This window comes from Cydia strobilella, chromosome 5, assembly GCF_947568885.1.
Source record: "Cydia strobilella chromosome 5, ilCydStro3.1, whole genome shotgun sequence".
Taxonomy (NCBI): Eukaryota; Metazoa; Arthropoda; class Insecta; order Lepidoptera; family Tortricidae; genus Cydia; species Cydia strobilella.
In genome coordinates, this window is record NC_086045.1 from 11,725,479 (window position 1) to 11,742,679 (window position 17,201).

Consider the following 17,201-nt stretch of genomic DNA (forward strand, 5'->3'; position numbering starts at 1 on the left):
GGCATCCCTTAAAAACCAACACTGAACTGACTTCCTTTTCCTTTCTACTCTATACCATAAACTAAACTAACCTCTTTCTTTATCCGTCAAGCTTTGTAAGCAAAGGTGATTAGTAAATTATTTATTTGAAATATATAATATCATCACACATTCGCTATAAAAACTCATAAAAATGTAGATCGAGCTTTAGACATTGTATAGGAATAATGTTTTTTTTTTCAAACAGTTATATATTAAGTGATCAGTGTAATTGTTAAGTCCACGTGCAGAAATCTGTACAACGTTGGTTTGATTTCAGGCGATAAGATGACGAACTCAAAGGGTTACCGCCGCGGTACGAGGGATCTGTTCGCCCGCCGGTTCCGCACCCATGGCGTCATTCCACTCTCCACGTATATGAAAGTGTACAAAGTTGGAGATATCGTTGACATCAGGGTTAGTTGGGCTCCTATTTTTATCTTTTGAGTTCTACAATAATCTCATATCAATGCATTTGTTATTTAATTCAAAAACTCAAAATGTTTTCATTATTGCTGGTTATTTCAGTTTCCCTTACACCACATTTCTTTGAGAATTCGTACCCGAAATGTGCCAAGGTGCCAAAGCTGCTGCCCATTGCCCATCTGTCTCTCAATGCCCAGTATCTCATGTACTTGGTAGAAAGATAGAATTTTCCCAGTGGTTTTTAATTTCTGTTATTGCTATTACAAGTGGACGTATTTTTGCAAACAGTAACCGACCCACACCAAATACTCATTGAAAGTCGAACCTTAATGTTAAAACAATGTAGTAAACATTTGAATGAGTATTCAATCAGGAAGAAATACTGCGTACTGCACCGATACCGTACTGCCAAGTGGGGAAGCGGCCTAAGGGGGTGGAATTTTGTATGGGGAATCAATAACCGCTGAACCGATTTAGTTAAATTTGGTATGTGGATAGTTTTTGTTATGGGGAATGATATAGAATAGTTTCCAACCCCAAACTCACCCCTAGATGGAAAAGATTGTATAAAAGATGCTCCCCAATGCATATTTTAGGATTTTTAATAGTAATTTATCCCCAGTTACTACAAGAACTATTGTATAATAAAAAGTAAAAAACTGGCCAAGTGCGAGTCGGACTCGCCCACCGAGGGTTCTATACTTTTTAGTATTTGTTGTTATAGCGGCAACAGAAAATCATCATCATCATCATTACATACTCTGAAAATTTCAACTGTGTAGCTATCACGGTTCATGAGATACAACCTGGTGATGGACAGACAAACAGACGGACAGTGGAGTCTTAGTTTACCGTTATTACCCTTTGGGTACGGAACCCTAAAAAATAGTAAATACATTTTTCACCTTATGCCCATATGTGGCAGTAGTGAAACGGCCAAGCCTCATATTTTGACTAAGGTGTAGAGTTTGTGAAATTAATCATAATAATAATAATAACACCATGGTAAAAACAAGTTATTACAAAATAGCAGTATCTCATGGATCCTAAAATGGTATGGGCAAACATTTCCTTAAATTAACTAGCTTTATAATTTTAACAATCAAAACTATCTTTACTTAACAAAACTATCAGTGACAAAATCCGTGACTGAATAATATGCTTTTTTAGCAAGGAACGATTTCAACTTAGGTTAGGGCTTGTAGAGTTAGAAGCTTGGCTCTACAAGAGATCTGATAACGACAGTGCGAGCCTTATGGTTTCGTCTTGGCAACATTTTACATGAAAATGTTTATGGTGGGATTAGATTCTTACTAATACATACAACCATGTCAATTTCTAGCTATCTTGCTGGTACAGTGAGTGTTTTTTTTTTAGCTACATAAATGAAATGCATAAAGCTCGAGAAAATACAGTACTCCATTCCATAATGATGATTGATTAACTATGTTTCTTCGGGTGGGATGGGGAATGTGTTATTAGCCCAGCCAGCCAGAGCGACCCAGCTCTGTGTGGACCCGGCTAATGAGTAGTGTAAATTCTTATCCAAAACAATTTTGTAAAGGATTTTTTTTGATGCCATCAACTTCTAGGAAATGCATTATTTACAATATACCAATCCTTTCTAAATAGTGTGACTACTTAAAAAAACACAAATCAAAATATTTAATAAAATAATTTGATTTGTTTCCAAACTTGTTCATAGATGGCAGCACCAGTCTCTCTCGCTATAATGTATTTCCGTAAGGAATTCGTTTAGGAGGTACAAGTGCGTACTGCTTTCCCTTAGAGCTAGTCTTACTAAGATGGCATATAGTCGAGAAATTGGGACGGGTACCGCCGTGGCGAGGTGGCCTAGGGGTTCATGGCGTTAGCCGCGATAGCTAAACTAGACCACTAGAACTAGTTAGAGCTAGACGCCGGTTCGAATCCGGCCTTCACCACTGGAGGGCTTCTTCACTTTTTTCTTGAATATATGACATCTATTACAGTTTACAATCTTTTCTATTTGAAAAAAAAAAATGTTTAGCAAGAGTATAAAATAAAACTAATTGGTCATCACTTTTCTCTTATTCCAGGGTAACGGTGCCGTCCAAAAGGGTATGCCACACAAGGTCTACCACGGAAAGACAGGCCGAGTATACAACGTCACAGCCCACGCCTTAGGAGTCATCGTAAACAAGCGAGTTCGCGGCCGCATCATCCCCAAGCGCATCAACATCCGCGTTGAGCATGTGAAGCACTCCAAGTGCAGACAGGACTTCCTCAAGCGCGTCAAGGAGAACGAGAGGCTGCTGAAGGAAGCGAAGGCCGCCAACAAGGTTGTCAAGCTGAAGAGACAGCCTGCTGCCCCCAAGCCCGCTCATATCGTCAGTGGTATAGAAAAACCTGTGCTGTTGGCTCCAATCCCATATGAATTCATAGCCTAAGGGGATTAAAGTAATTTAAGGAAGCTCTTGTTTCATTTCAATACTTCATAAACTCATCTGTTATTTTTAATGAGGTTAAGGCGGTTTTCACAGTGCTTCGCACCTCGTAGAGACGTCCGGTGCTTCGATTTTTACACGACTGCCCAAACAAGAGAGTGTTATGTTTTCAGAGTTCATGTTTGTATGTATATATGTATGTGAGTTTCTTTATTCCACCATACACTTGAAAAAAAAAATCTTGCAAACTTATCGAGTGGGATATCAAAATGAAGAGCTTTGTTTGAAAGACGATTCAAAATATATATGCAACATATGCGTTTGATTCTTACTTTGGTATAATAAGGATTTACAAAATATGCTAAGAAAAATAAATCCTTTTATCTTATTTAGTAACGTCTCAAATAAAATAATTTTACCGCTGATCATAAAAATATATAACTACAAAAAAAATGGTATAGTGTAAACTTTTGAAATCTATTGTGTGAACTTCGATTTAAGGAATGATATTCGTATTGCTATCGTATTTGGACCGACGATCTGGTTAAAGTCTCGGGAAACCATTGGTTGAGGACAGCAGTGGACGTCTTTCGGCTGAAATGATGATGATGATTCATAATATTGCTTATAAATTTGTACTTGCCTAAAGTAAAAACTTTATGAATTTAAATTAGAATATAAATGTACACTTACGGTCATTTACAGTAAATACAAAGGTTTATGCACATTTATGACGTGACTGTACCTGTGTATTTTATTTCTATTGCAGTCGGGGGACCTTGATGTAGTGCATTTTCCCATTCAAAAGGTCCCCCGACTGCAATCGAAATAAAATACGGATACAGTCACGCCATAAATGTGTATAAACCTTTGTATTTACTGTAAATGACTGTAACTGTACATTTATATTCCAATTTAAATTCATAAATTTATGTAACTAACATCAAAATTATTTTTAGCTTTTCGGTTCGCTTAAAATTCAGCAGTCGTGTTTTTAATTTTTTCATTAATTTATTAACTTTGTATTGTAGAATTTTGATTTGTATGCAAAAACCGCACATTAGCTCCGCCTCTCCGTGCGAAGGTGCGACTCGCACAACGAATCATCGATTCGTGCTTTCGGTATGCCACTCCGACCTCCGTGCTCCATAGTACCGTAGTGCCCCGGGCGCCATAATGGGCAAAAGGCCAGCAGCAGGGAAACTTTTGTCAGTCGTCAGGGGGCGCAAATTTAGTGACTGCGTGAGTGAACGCAAACAAAATTTTGGTGGAATTTTATTTTCCCAGTAGTTACCACTGGTAACAACTTGGTGGTAACTAGTGGGAATAACCCATAAAAGATACGGAGTTACATATATTTTTTGATAGCATGATAGGACAGTAATAAACTTTTCTCTCCCTCGTAATTCACGTTGTTTAAAAAAAAACTCAAATATACGCAATACCCACTATCAAACACAAAATAAATCAAATAAATAAATTCCATATAAAATGAATGAAGTCTAAGGAATAAACGTTTAGATGGCGTTGACGGTTTCGTTTGTTATTTAACAATTTTAACACATATCAGTGAGACATGGGTCATAATCATACAAAAAAAAACCATAAGTACATTTTTTGATATTTTTAATCGTGTGTCGATAGATGGCAGTAAATTCACGGTGACTACAAAATTTACTATGACAGTACCCCTCTATCCTATATATTCTCTTTGCTACTATGGACTGGCATTAACCTGGTCGACCTTACTCAATGATGTTGATAACTGTCATAGGTTTGCATAGAATGATAGATGGCACCATCATAGCTTGCCCCCTTTTTTATGAGATTTGGCTTAATGCCTGCATCCATCCAGGGCATAAAATTTCATTAAACAAAACAAAAAATTGACACAATTCTAGGGATTGATAGGGCAAGCTATGCTAGCGCCATCTGCTAAACACTTCGACTGGCCAACCCCATTTGTGTCACTGGCACTGCCATTGATAGGTAAGTTAAATAAGAGTCCCCGGCAAGCTCGGCCGAATTGCACCTTCCCATACAAACGTAGTTCCGCTCTCATTTTAAAACTACGTGTTGGATTGTAAAGAAACTTTGCACATACAATGCCATGAGGTATATCTAGGTCTGAAATTAGTTTATATAGCTCCAGTTTATAAAACAAACGAAATAGAGCAAAAACAAGTTTTATATGAAAAACTTAAATTCGCTGTATTTTTTTACTATGGTATCTGAAGCTACATAAACTAATTACAGACATAATTATACCTTATCCTATTGTAAGAACAAAGTTTCAGAGCAATCTAGCTAGTCGTTTTAAAATGAGAGCGGAACTACGTTTGTATGGAGAACCGAGCTTGCCAGAGACCCTTAACTTACCTATGTAGTGTAGACCAAGTGTACTTTTCCCCACAAATCCATAAAATAAAAAACAAATTTCAGATAATAATTTGAAATGAAATATATTTATTTACAAATGAAATCTAAAAGATGAATATCTCATGTTTCGAATTGAACAATATTTCAATAATTTTATTATGCCCTTTCAACTTTAACAAACGAGGCATATTAAAGAACGTACTCAGCACTAACCTATTATATTATATAAATTAATTAAATTAGTTAAACTTAACAGCTAGCATCTCTAGATTGATAAAATAGTATATATCCCGTCTCTGACGATTTTTGTATATCTGAAGTTAGGCCGTAGAAATCTTCAATAGCTGACGCGTCTATTTTCTGCAAAAAAAAGAAGACAGGGTTTTAGTAAGAATGGTAGAATCTGACATTGAGCAGAAATAAAAATAGTGGACCGTGGAAGCTACGCACTGAACAAGACGTAGTAGAGATATAGAATAGAGATATTACTAGTAGTAGGGCGTCCGCGTCCGATAGCTGGCGCGGTTGTACGGAGCGGGTGAGCGAGTTAACGAAAAATAGTATGAGCAGCGCTAATAGCGGAAGCCGCTCGACCCTAATTTCAAAGGAATACTGCAAATCGATGTACAGGTTAGCCGTTTGGCACACGCATACTAGAGGTCGAAACACATTTTTTGACCCGCAGTTCCTAAAAAAATTTCGCGGGGGGGGGGAGCATTATTTTTTGTATGAAAAAAAAATCCAAATTGTACAAAGAAAAATCGATAGGGTATATCGTATCTGAAGGATACAATCTTGATATTTTGTGTAAAAAACTAAACAAACTGTACCAACTGATGAAAGGCGCAGTTAAAGGGTTAAAGAGGTATTTCCCGTTCGATATATGGATATAACGTATCATTTTATGATTAATATGTACCGTATCTGCAGTATAGTTCCATAAGTCTCGTGAAATAGGTATTGAAGTAGAACTGTGTCACTTTGTAAAATTGAAAAATTAAAAAAAAAATGTTAATGATATTATTTTCAAAATTGCTTTCTTGGAGTTAGACATGAGGATATCACGTATCATTTGTGGTATATTGTACAAAAAAAATCTGCCATATCGTGTCTGGAGGAGCCCAAACTTGGTATGTTTCGAAAATTATTTTTGTTTTAATTAAAAAAAAGCCCGAAATGTAATGATGTGATATATTTTTCGAATCGCCTCAAAAAGCCCTTTCGTATGATACCACATACGATAGGTTTTGGATTTTTTTTTCCATACAAAAAAATAATGTTTTACCAATCTCCCCCCGGCGAATTTTTTTTAGGAACTGCTGGTCAAAAAAATTTGTTTTGGCCTCTAGTATGTGTGTGCCAAACGGCTAACCTGTACATAGATTTGCGGTAGTTTTATACGAACGGGTTAGACTATAACGCGTCACGGAGTTTACCTACAATTGGCACTTGCGTGAGTGCCTGCGTGCGCCCGCGCCAGGTGGACACCCTTAGAGGTGAGTGAGATTTTTTACACACAAGTTTAGGTACAAGGTACGCCATACCACTGACTTGTAACTCATGTAAGTACTTGATACCTACAGTCAACGTTAAAGATAATATTTATTATTTGTTTATTAGGATCACCAACAGAAGATACAATTTACATACTAGTATTAACTTACAAAAAGGGCACATTTTTTATTGATCCCCCACTTACAGGCAATCACAGCATGCATTATTATATTAATTTAAACATTAAGTCAACAGTAACACCTAGAAAAAGACTTAGTATACATTACAAAAATCTAGAATAAATATATAATACCAATTAACAAGACACCTAATAGTTGATATTAACAATAACTAAGGTAAGTTAGCCGAGCTAGCTGAGGTTGTCAACAGACAATAATTTGTTTTTAAATAAGACTTCACTATCGTGAAACACATCCAAAGAAGGAACATTATTAGCATGCTTGTTGTATAGGCGAGCCAGGCGAGGCAAAGGGGAATGAGCTAATAGGTTAGTTCGACTACGACGCACATTGAGTAAGGCACAAGGGTAACGTGGCAAACGAGACGGCACTTTCAGCCCTATCTGACTAACCATATGCATGCAATCAATCTTGTCGTTTAGAAGTTTGTGCAAGAACATTAGGTCCAGCAAAATACGCCTACTACTAAGAGAAATCAGTTTAAATTGTTTAAGTCTTGTGTTATATACTTGGCAGCCTGTTCCATAGCGATACGCAAGATGTCTAGTGAACCGTTTTTGCAATCGTTCAATCCTTTCAATATGTATTTTGTAACTTGGGTTCCAGATAACGCTACAGTATTCTAATTTACTCCTTACATAACAGTTAAAAAGGGTCACCATTGTAGAACATTTATAATTTTTTACCTTATTAAAACTAAAAATAAAACTATAAAACCGGATTATGTCGCGATTAATTTATAATACTCGTACATCCCGACGTTTAGAACCCTTTACAAATGAAATATACGCCCTTTATAAATTTTATTTACGCGATATAATCCGGTTTCAGTTTTATTTCATGAGTAACTATCGCGGTAACCGAAGACAATCTTATTACAACTGTCGTTTCGTTTCGGAAAATAATGGATTGCCGGCGAAATAGTAATTGATATAGGGATACATGGATAGGATTTTTCATTTTCATCATTATTGCTCTTGTCGGTGAAGTAATCGCCAATCTTTTCTTTCTCGAATCATACGGCGCATTGTTTTTCCCAACATGAAGACAATATTTCCGCGCATATTTAATATGAGAACAAGTATTTGAGTTCCCCTTGGATTGATTAGTGTGTGGTTGGTACTGGTACTGGTAGTGGTACTCACATCGACCATATCGTCGTCGAACAGCAGCCAGAAGCCGTGGCTCTTGACGATGCTGATGTAGTGGCCGCGGTTGGGCCCGGAGCCGCAGTGCACCACGACGGCCACGAGGTCGTACAGCCGGTCCGGGTTCACCGCGTCGTCCGACTGCAATTTGCTCTTTATTAAGGATAGAAGGAAGTTTTCTCGAGCGAATGGGCACATTGCTAAAATATTTTGTACTCGAATCCTTAAATATTATGTCCGCAGGCAGAAAGACGCCCGTTTTCCTAAACGTTATTGTAATGCTAGGGTAATAGTTGGGAGGACTGGAGACATTCCCATACAACTGTTTCTCTTAGCCTAACTGAATTTAACACATTCACTGCCAACGTCTTCGTAGCGCTACGCTCGTAGCCGATCCCAGCGTTTTTCCGCTTTGGGGAGAAAAGCGACTACGAACAGTGAACCCGCCGTGCGGGTTCCCGGCACTCAATGTGTTAAGAGGGCCGTTATTGTTATCAAAGTCTTAAGCATAATAATGTATCGGGTTTATCAATATCATAAAGCCCGCTCCAGACTACGCGGCGCGAAGCCGCGAACGCGAGTGTGGAGTCAATTTCGCTGATTAGCGAACTAAACTTATCTGTTCTCATTCTATCAAATGGTAACTGAGAAGGATGACTTGACAGAAGTCGCCAATCATGTTCTCCTAAGGCCCATCGTACAAGAACTCAACTCAATAGTGTAAGGAATAAGGTTGTATTTATTGTTTTAAAATCGACATAAACGAATGAACTGCGACTCAGTTTCAATAGGGAATATTACGCAAAACTCTGCGTAGAGGGCGTCAGTAGCACAATTACAGGGCCTACCCCGAAACACGAATTTCTAAAGTTCGGTTTCTGCCTCTCTATCACTCTTGCATATTCGATCGCAGGCAGATATCGCAATTTCGATTTTCGCGTTTTGCGGTAGGCCACCTGCAAACAAACCGCCTTTATGCAATGTCATAGTGAAAACTTGTCAAAAAACTTAGTATGTATAAATGTTACTCTATGGTTCAGCATGTGTACTGGTACTGCACTCTGGCGGCAGAACATCGCAGTAATACTCCCTATTGAAAATGGTTTGAATTTCATTCAATTCAAGTACTTAACCTACTATTATATAAGGGCCCTGGGGCTTTAACATGGGACAGGTAAAAAATACAATACTAAATACTAACCGTGTTAAATAACCTGAGCTCCAAGGGGAACACAACTCTATGCGACACTTTTATATGCCTATTATATTGCTCCATATACTTAAATCTCTTGAGGTGCAGCGCGAGTATGAGTGGTAGTTTCTTCACTCTCATCCTCTTCTGCGCCTCCTGGTAGCTGCTGCAGTTATCACACTTGAATTTGTTGTCGTTGCATAACGTTTCTGTGTCGCTGAAGCATTTTAGACAGTGCGTTATGCTTGTGTTCTGGCCTACGTCCACCTGGAATTATCAAATATATGTTTAGAAAAGAATGGTGTTGTACTTTCCTATGTATATCGCAGTTTAGGGATGAAAAAAAAATGTTTTTAAGGGGCTACCTGAGGTTTTGATCGATTTTTGACAAGTTTTGAATCGTATCTCCTACTTTTGCACTACATATAGAATTATAAGACAAGCGGCTATCGGTTCTTCAATCTTTTATCTCCATTTTTGTCTACGGGATTGTGAAAAAATGAATACTTATTTATTTATGATTGTTTTAAAAATTGTCTAAAAAAACACTTTTTTCGTATCTCGATTGCTGTGAAAGATCTTACTTATACGAAATCTACATATTTGGGTTCGTCTTAGACGTCTCTAAAAATTTGTCTAAGGTTTTAATTTTAAACTAATTAACACAAAAGTTATGGCCAGAAAACCAGTTTTTTGGTCTAAAATTGTTCAACTTTGATGCCAAATATTTCGAAAACAATGAACTTTGACGTAAATATGGGATACTTTATTGCTAAAATCCGTTGCTGTTAATATGATAAGCTACAAAAGACATTAGAAAACTAAGGGATTCAAATCGAAGGTCATTGGGGCATGGGATCCCCTTAAGGTGAGGAATGCCAATAAAATTTGTGGTATTCTCGTTAGATTATTTTATCGAGCGGACTTTGTAATCATATCGAGCACTACGAGGATAAACACTTTATTAAAAAATACATACTTTACAAGGGTCGACAAGACGAGTGATAAACTTAAATCCGTTCCATCGGTTTGCCGCTATCACTGTCACATTTCGCAAGAAAGAACGGGAAAGATCATGGGCGCCAAGTGTCAATTTTGATCGAATTTTGTCGATTTTTATTTATTTTAAAAACGTTACTTTACAAAATCGAAATTCGAAAGCTATGAAATTACTATTTAAGTTAAGATTGTTTTTTCTTCTTTTTTTGTTTATAGTACTGAGCATCTCATTGCTCAGACGCTCAGACAGCCTGCCTCGCTCGTGACGTCTCTTTATAGATCTCAAGCTTCATGCTACAACACAAGCCTTATCGAGCTTACTCTGGGACTGGGTTGATTTGTGTAAGATTATCCCAAAAAATATTGATTTATACCTGCAGGTCGAAAAAATGCTCGTCCTTACTGCTGACAGTCTCACAGTTGAGACAGCGGGTCTCGCTCGTGAGCGTGCCCTGGAATATCTCGTGCACCCACGTCGGGTCACCGCCGCCCGGCGCCGTGCTGGTGCCGTTGCATGTCACGCTCTCGCCCGAGGCGTTCTTCTGAACTTTCAGAGTGCTCTGGTTACGTTCCGCTGGAAGAATAATCGTGCAATTATTAACTCATGCAACTACATAATATAATGAGACTATGCGCCAGTTCCACCAAGCACAAATCTGATCAGTGTCAGTCAGATCAATGTCACTCAGCAGTGAACTATGAAACTACCTATACAATAAAATTTTGCGAACGCTTTAAGGGTGACAGACGGTTTGGTGCAACTGACCTTAACCCTTAAATGCATGATTTTTTGTATAACTTTTTAATAAATTGAAATAGATGTGTCATGCTGTATAAAAGTAATAAATGTGATTTTGGATAGCTGCATATTGAGCCACGGACCATCAAATATACGATGCATATATACATCATTATGCATTTAAGGGTTAAATGCTGAAAAGACCCTAAATGATGCAGTCCGGGAGACTTGCCTAGGCGGGAAACTTGAATAATTTGAAATTCAATATCACCTACCTGTTTTTATTTTTTATAAAATTAGAGGAATGTCGCTTTCAAAATGTTAAGTAAAATACTTATCTTTGAAATCAGAATTCAGAATTGCTTAGGTACATACCTAGAATAATTTCATTTATATGATTGATAAGGAAGTTTAGAAACTCATGGGCATCTTGTTGCATGTAGTTATCGAATTCCTCTGGAAATAAAAACAATATTTATTCATATTACAAAAATAAAAACAGTAACTTTATAAGCTCATAAGCTCTAAAAACCAGCAGGAGAGTTTTTGGTCAAGTTATTCCCAGGCTATAAAGTAAAGTGGAGAGAGTGGAGATATTTATTAAAGCCGCGCCGTCGCTCCGTCGGGGGTTGTCGTTGTCGAAATAGAAAAGACGTTGCAATTTAGTACAAGAGTACTGAGGAAGAGGAAGGAGAGTAGTTTAACTATTATGGACGTTGTTGCCGGCCGTGTCTAGTATGTAGTATATACTAGATAGATAAACCATTTATTCGTTTTACTTACTGTTACTAGCTTTAGAATTTAGAAAATTTAGAGAATTTTTAATCAAATTTGTTGACAGCTTTTTTTCTGTGCGTGGTAACACAATAAAATTCAATAAATTATGAGTAATTGAGCCTGTGGATTAAGTGAGAGCGTGTAGGTGTAGGTGGTTGAAATCTTCGTAACAATAATGAAATCCCACTGAGTATATTTTGAATGAGTAGGTTAGGTAGTTAATAACCATATAAAGTACCGAGACACTGTAGTGCGTCAGGCATGTTCGCCGAGGCGCGAACGGACGACTTCTATGCCACTAGATGGAAGAGAGCGGCCTTATTACTACGACGTGTGCGCGGCAGCACTAACAGCATGCTAAGGGCGTTAGCCGAGCGTCTCGACTGCCCTGCCCGCTCATTAGGTACTGGACAGAAGTAGTCATTGGTAGGTCTAACTAAGTAGATATAGGTTACTAACATAATATTAAGGCTAAAATGTTACTAAAAAAATATGGATTGCTTTTGGTCTGAAATAAAGAATTTTTATTTTTATTTTAAAGAATGTCATAGAAGAGATGGTTTTTAGGGTTCCATACCGAAAGGGTAAAAACGGGACCCTATTACTAAGACTCTGCTGCTCTGTCCGTCTGTCTGTCACCAGGTTGTATCTCATGAACCATGATAGCTGTACGAATCGTCGACGATCCCAAACTCACAAGCGGTATCGAACCTTTAAGTCTAAGGAGAGACTTCGCCTCCTTGTGTGTGTTCTACCGCTTGTACAATGGGCTGTGCTCTGAAGAATTGTTTGACATGATGCCAACGGCCGCTTTCTATCACCGCACCGCTCGCCATCGGCAGGGTGTTCATCCTCACACCCTAGCACCTAAATGGTCGCGTACTGTGCGGTTTAAGAGGAATTTCCTCCCGCGTACGCTTCGGCTGTGGAATGAGCTCCCTGCCGAGGTTTTCCCGAGGGGCTACAGTATGGGGTTCTTCAAAAAAGGAGTGTACAGGTTTTTAAAGGGTCGGCAACGCGCGTGTAATATCTCTGGTGTTGCAGGCGTTCATAGGCTACGGTAACTGCTTACCATCAGGCGGGCCGTATGCTTGATTGCCACCGACGTGGTATAAAAAAAAAAAAAAAAAAGCTAGACAGTTGAAATTTTCACAGATGATGTATTTCTGTTGCCGCTATAATAACAAATACTAAAAACTCACCTTTCTCCTTCCTAAGCCTTGCAATAAATTTCTTTGGAGCTATTGAGCCAACTTTCTTCTTCTGTGTGGCTATACTATAGAACAGGTCTGCTAGACAGGAGAGCAGCGTCTCCTTGGTGCGCTTGTTCTTTGCCTTGTATTCCAGCACCTTCTCTCTGAATGGACGGCAGAAGTATAGGGCTTGCAACACAGAGTTGCTATAGCAAGTGTTGCCAAACTGAAAATAAATTGAATCTTTTAAATCATGGCTCAATATGAAGTTCACCCATTATTCGAAATAATTTATATCTTTGGAATACTTTTACGAAGCTTTGGTACAGCTAAAAGGAAGTGTTGTGATTTTGTGACTATGTTTGTATTCTTGGTATCGAAACTAGAGTCACACCAAGATAAGTTTGCAGTGATTATGACAGCACAAGCAGTGCAAGTGTTATATAAACGTCATAATTTCATAGAAGTTTGATGCTTGCACTGCATGTGCTATCAAAATCGTTTCAGACCCTACCAACCCAATTATGATAAACTTAGTGTCCTACTTACACTAATCTAACTCCCAAAAAATGCGTACAAAAATAAAAAATAACATTTTTCTTTAAATTTAGCTTTCCACAGTTCTATAATGCTTCCTACTTTATCTTGTTGCTAACTATGACTCACACTTATTTCAAGCAGTGGTAAAATACGAGAAATGTCCATGGATCTTTATTATATTTAATGAACAAACCTTACTCAAAATCCAAAATAAAATGGGAACATTGAGTAATGTAATAGAAAATGACAATGACTCATTCCTTTTAAAGTGTAGGTAACTGGTATTAAATCTTACTTTTTATTTTTGACGAGATACTGTATTATTTCTTGGAAAAGTAAAGGTACATCACGAAAAAATCTTATTAGAATTTATATTCTGATATAGGAATCCTTATCTACTGATAAGGTTTCCTAATTTCCTATATCAGATGATACTACATGACACCAGTGATATCTTGATTAAAGAAAATAAGAATATAAAAAAAAAAGAATTGGCAAGATATTAAATTAGTGTTTCGAACCTTGTATGGAATTATCCAGATGTAGAACAGATGGAAAAAAATAAAGGAAATCTCGCAATCATCAAAGAAAAATCTAACACAGGGAAAAGTAGTAGTAGTAAATCACTTTATTGTACAAAACAAAAATTGTTAACATGAAATTCATATAAATATAGGTACAAAGGCGAGCTTATCCCTATAAAAGTCAAGAAAAAAGAAAATGTTCCCCATCAAAAACGCCTGGAACAAACACATTAGAACAAAGAATCCAGGGAAGTCGAGTTCACAAGCAATCCCAGTCCAAGTTTAGGAACAAATATAATCTCACAACCACAAAACAGCAACCTATAACAATTAGGCCTCCCCAACGAATGATAAAAATTTACCTTGGCATGAAGAAAATTTACGACCTGGCATTCACCTGATACAACAAACTTATTACACTTAAACTTATTTAGTAAACTAAAACTTGACAAGAAAGAAAAGAGCAAGGAAAAGGTCAAAGAAAACACATACCTAAACCGAGAAAGAGAAGGCCAAACGGGCCCAATGACAATAACAACTAGCACACACCAGTTCCTGGAAGACGAACAAGATATAAACGATAAACATAGCAACATAGAACAATCAAGAACCAATCCCCAAGCCGGATAACGGTCGCCGTGGGGATTAAAGACCGCAACCTTCCAGTTTATTACAACTATAAATGCATGGCTGCATATATAGGCAAAAAAGATTAATAAGGGGTTGAAACGGAAAGCGAAGAAGAAATACAAAAATACAACTGCAAGATGCCTCTTGATACAAGGGTCCTGGAGTAACTTTTTTTGTAAATAAGATTTATTTTGTCTTAGATTAAATACAAATACATAGTGTATGGTTACCCAGATATAAATGGCTTTTTTATTTTATTTTAGTACACATAGTCATCTTTCATGAGTTTGTACAATGTATATATCCTTCATTATTTATCATTTCATTTTACACTCCACAAATACACATAGTCATAACATCTGTAAGTGTCTGGACACTTTTTCAATAGGTATTTAGTATTTGGCCGAATGCTGCATACTTTTTGACCAAACAGCTATTTATGAAATTAAATGCATGGTTGAAAGTATTTAATGTAATGACAAATTATTACATTAAATACCTACTTAAAATCAAGTGGGGAAATGTGATTAGTTAACAGCATAATGATTGCATATTACTTCATAAGTTATGCACTACTATTAGATACTGATAGGCAAGAGTTAAATCATAGTGAATGTCATCTACTCTAGGCTAGGCCAATGTTTTTTTGCAAAATGATGAGGCATCTCTAACAATTACTATGTCTATATATTAATTATTTCAACTACAAAGGGATTTAACACATTTTCAAATTAATTATTTTAATCTTGTTGTATACTTAACTAGCATACAAATCACCTTCAGTTTCAGTAATGAAAATATCCAATTTCAGATAATGAGACACAAATAAATAAATAAATACTTACATTGACTAAACCAAAGTAGTGTTCATTAGGTGGGAACTGTTCTGAACCAATATCTCTTTCCAACTGCGATATATTTGCGCCCTGAAAATTATCAAACATTATAATGCCGAATCTTATAAGTTCAATGAAAGGTGAGAGAAAATGCCGAATTTGTTTAGGTTCAGTATTATTATAGTCACCGAAAAAACGATCCAGAGTAAAGTTTAAGAGTTTACAGCAATTAAAAGACGCATAAAATAATAATTAACCGTGTTTCTCACCATTCTCTGTTGGAAATTAAGGCCGAGATCCTGACATATTGACATTTGCAATCCGTTTTTAGCAACTTATAACTCAAATATGCGTTTAATGCAGGCTTTTAAACGATTAAGTAGTTGTATTATTCAGAAACATAATTAAAATTTCATTGGAACTAAAAATTAGGCAAAAGTAGCTAATCGTACAACACACATGACAGTTCCTCGGCGGCTGGCAGTTACCACATGACCAGAGACAATAAGTACACAAGACATAGACATAAGAAGTCAAGCTCGCTCCAGACTAGTCCAGACGGACCTCAGAATAATCATTATTCTGAGGTCCAGACTACGAGCATAGATCTAGTATATTTTCTAAAGATGCGGCCTACCGCGTGCGCCCGTAAGAGATAGAGATAGATGACGTCATAAACGTGGGGATACCATTTTGGTAAAAATTACCCCAATAGTTGATATCACGTTGGGGCGTTTACCCTGGAGGCAAAGTTTGATGGTATTAAAATTGTTGAATAAAATGTCAATGGGCCATTCTTATTAGGCGTATGAACAATGAAATACCTCCTATAATTAGCGAAGGTAGTACAAAACTAAACATGTTTAGTAAATAAAACGTAAAATAAAATGTATTATAAGTTTTAATTTTAAGAAATCATTAATCGCAATCACATTTTTTACACCAATTAATGTACACCACATTTAATCTTCACAACATTTGTTTTTGTTTTGGAATTAGAAGTACGGAAAAACTTCGAGGTCAAAATTACCCTTATGATATTTTCATCTGGTATCCCTAACATGATTGTTATGCAGCTAAATTAAAAAGAAGTTTAAAATGGCTGACCTCAGACTCGTCCGAGTAGCTGACAGACCACAAACATCCTACGTGATTTGGGCGGATAATTTTACAAATAATGTTTTGTTAATTTGCAAAAATAATTGTGATATTTTTATTGAAATCGTTTGATTCTACATTGCTTTGAGTGAAACGTAATTTTACGATGTTATTCTCACATATTGCATCATCCAAATCCATCAAATCCAGCAATCCAGCGCATCATCGAAATAATTAGTTTTAATTAGTTTTTTAGGTATATATTGTTTTACTACATAGTGTACAGACTACAGACTAACATAGATATAGGTAGCATATTATAATTTTTGTACTAACACTATATGGGTTCTGTTCTGTGCCTGAAATAAATAATTTCAATTTCAATTGCGTTAAGAGGAAGGTGTAAAATACCGTACTTACGTGTGAAAGGTTATGTTCTCATATTTTTGCTCAGAGCAGCTATTACAGCCGATTACAGAACAATTCACCATTATTTTATCAAAGTTCAAGCATTCAAAACGCTAACCATCACTACATTTCATAAGAGAAAGCACAATTTCATACAAAACAACAATAATTAAA

The 17,201-nt window shown here is 36.8% G+C and overlaps 3 protein-coding genes across 4 annotated transcripts in view; 2 read left to right on the top strand and 1 right to left on the bottom strand.

The window, feature by feature from the left end:
* Positions 1-17,201, top strand: part of LOC134741766 (nitric oxide synthase-interacting protein homolog) — a 136,566-nt gene that overhangs the window by 16,520 nt on the left and 102,845 nt on the right. The gene's annotated exons all lie outside the window — the stretch shown is intronic.
* Positions 16-2,896, top strand: LOC134741438 (large ribosomal subunit protein eL21). The gene is made up of 3 exons (XM_063674215.1): positions 16-105; positions 299-435; positions 2,523-2,896. Exons 2-3 carry the CDS (start codon positions 307-309, stop codon positions 2,871-2,873), a joined length of 480 nt encoding a protein of 159 aa, XP_063530285.1. The 5' UTR covers positions 16-105; positions 299-306; the 3' UTR covers positions 2,874-2,896.
* Positions 5,307-16,014, bottom strand: LOC134741684 (ubiquitin carboxyl-terminal hydrolase 46). 2 transcript variants are annotated; one of them, XM_063674558.1, is made up of 8 exons: positions 15,791-16,014; positions 15,531-15,611; positions 13,001-13,217; positions 11,397-11,477; positions 10,657-10,856; positions 9,293-9,550; positions 8,089-8,244; positions 5,307-5,609 (listed from the first exon to the last, which is right to left on the bottom strand). In XM_063674558.1, the coding sequence occupies exons 1-8, from the start codon at positions 15,833-15,835 to the stop codon at positions 5,499-5,501; spliced, it is 1,149 nt and encodes a 382-aa protein (XP_063530628.1). In that variant the 5' UTR covers positions 15,836-16,014; the 3' UTR covers positions 5,307-5,498. The 2 variants fall into 2 exon arrangements, with proteins under 2 accessions (XP_063530628.1, XP_063530629.1); XM_063674559.1 differs by having other exon boundaries at positions 8,089-8,232; positions 15,791-16,013.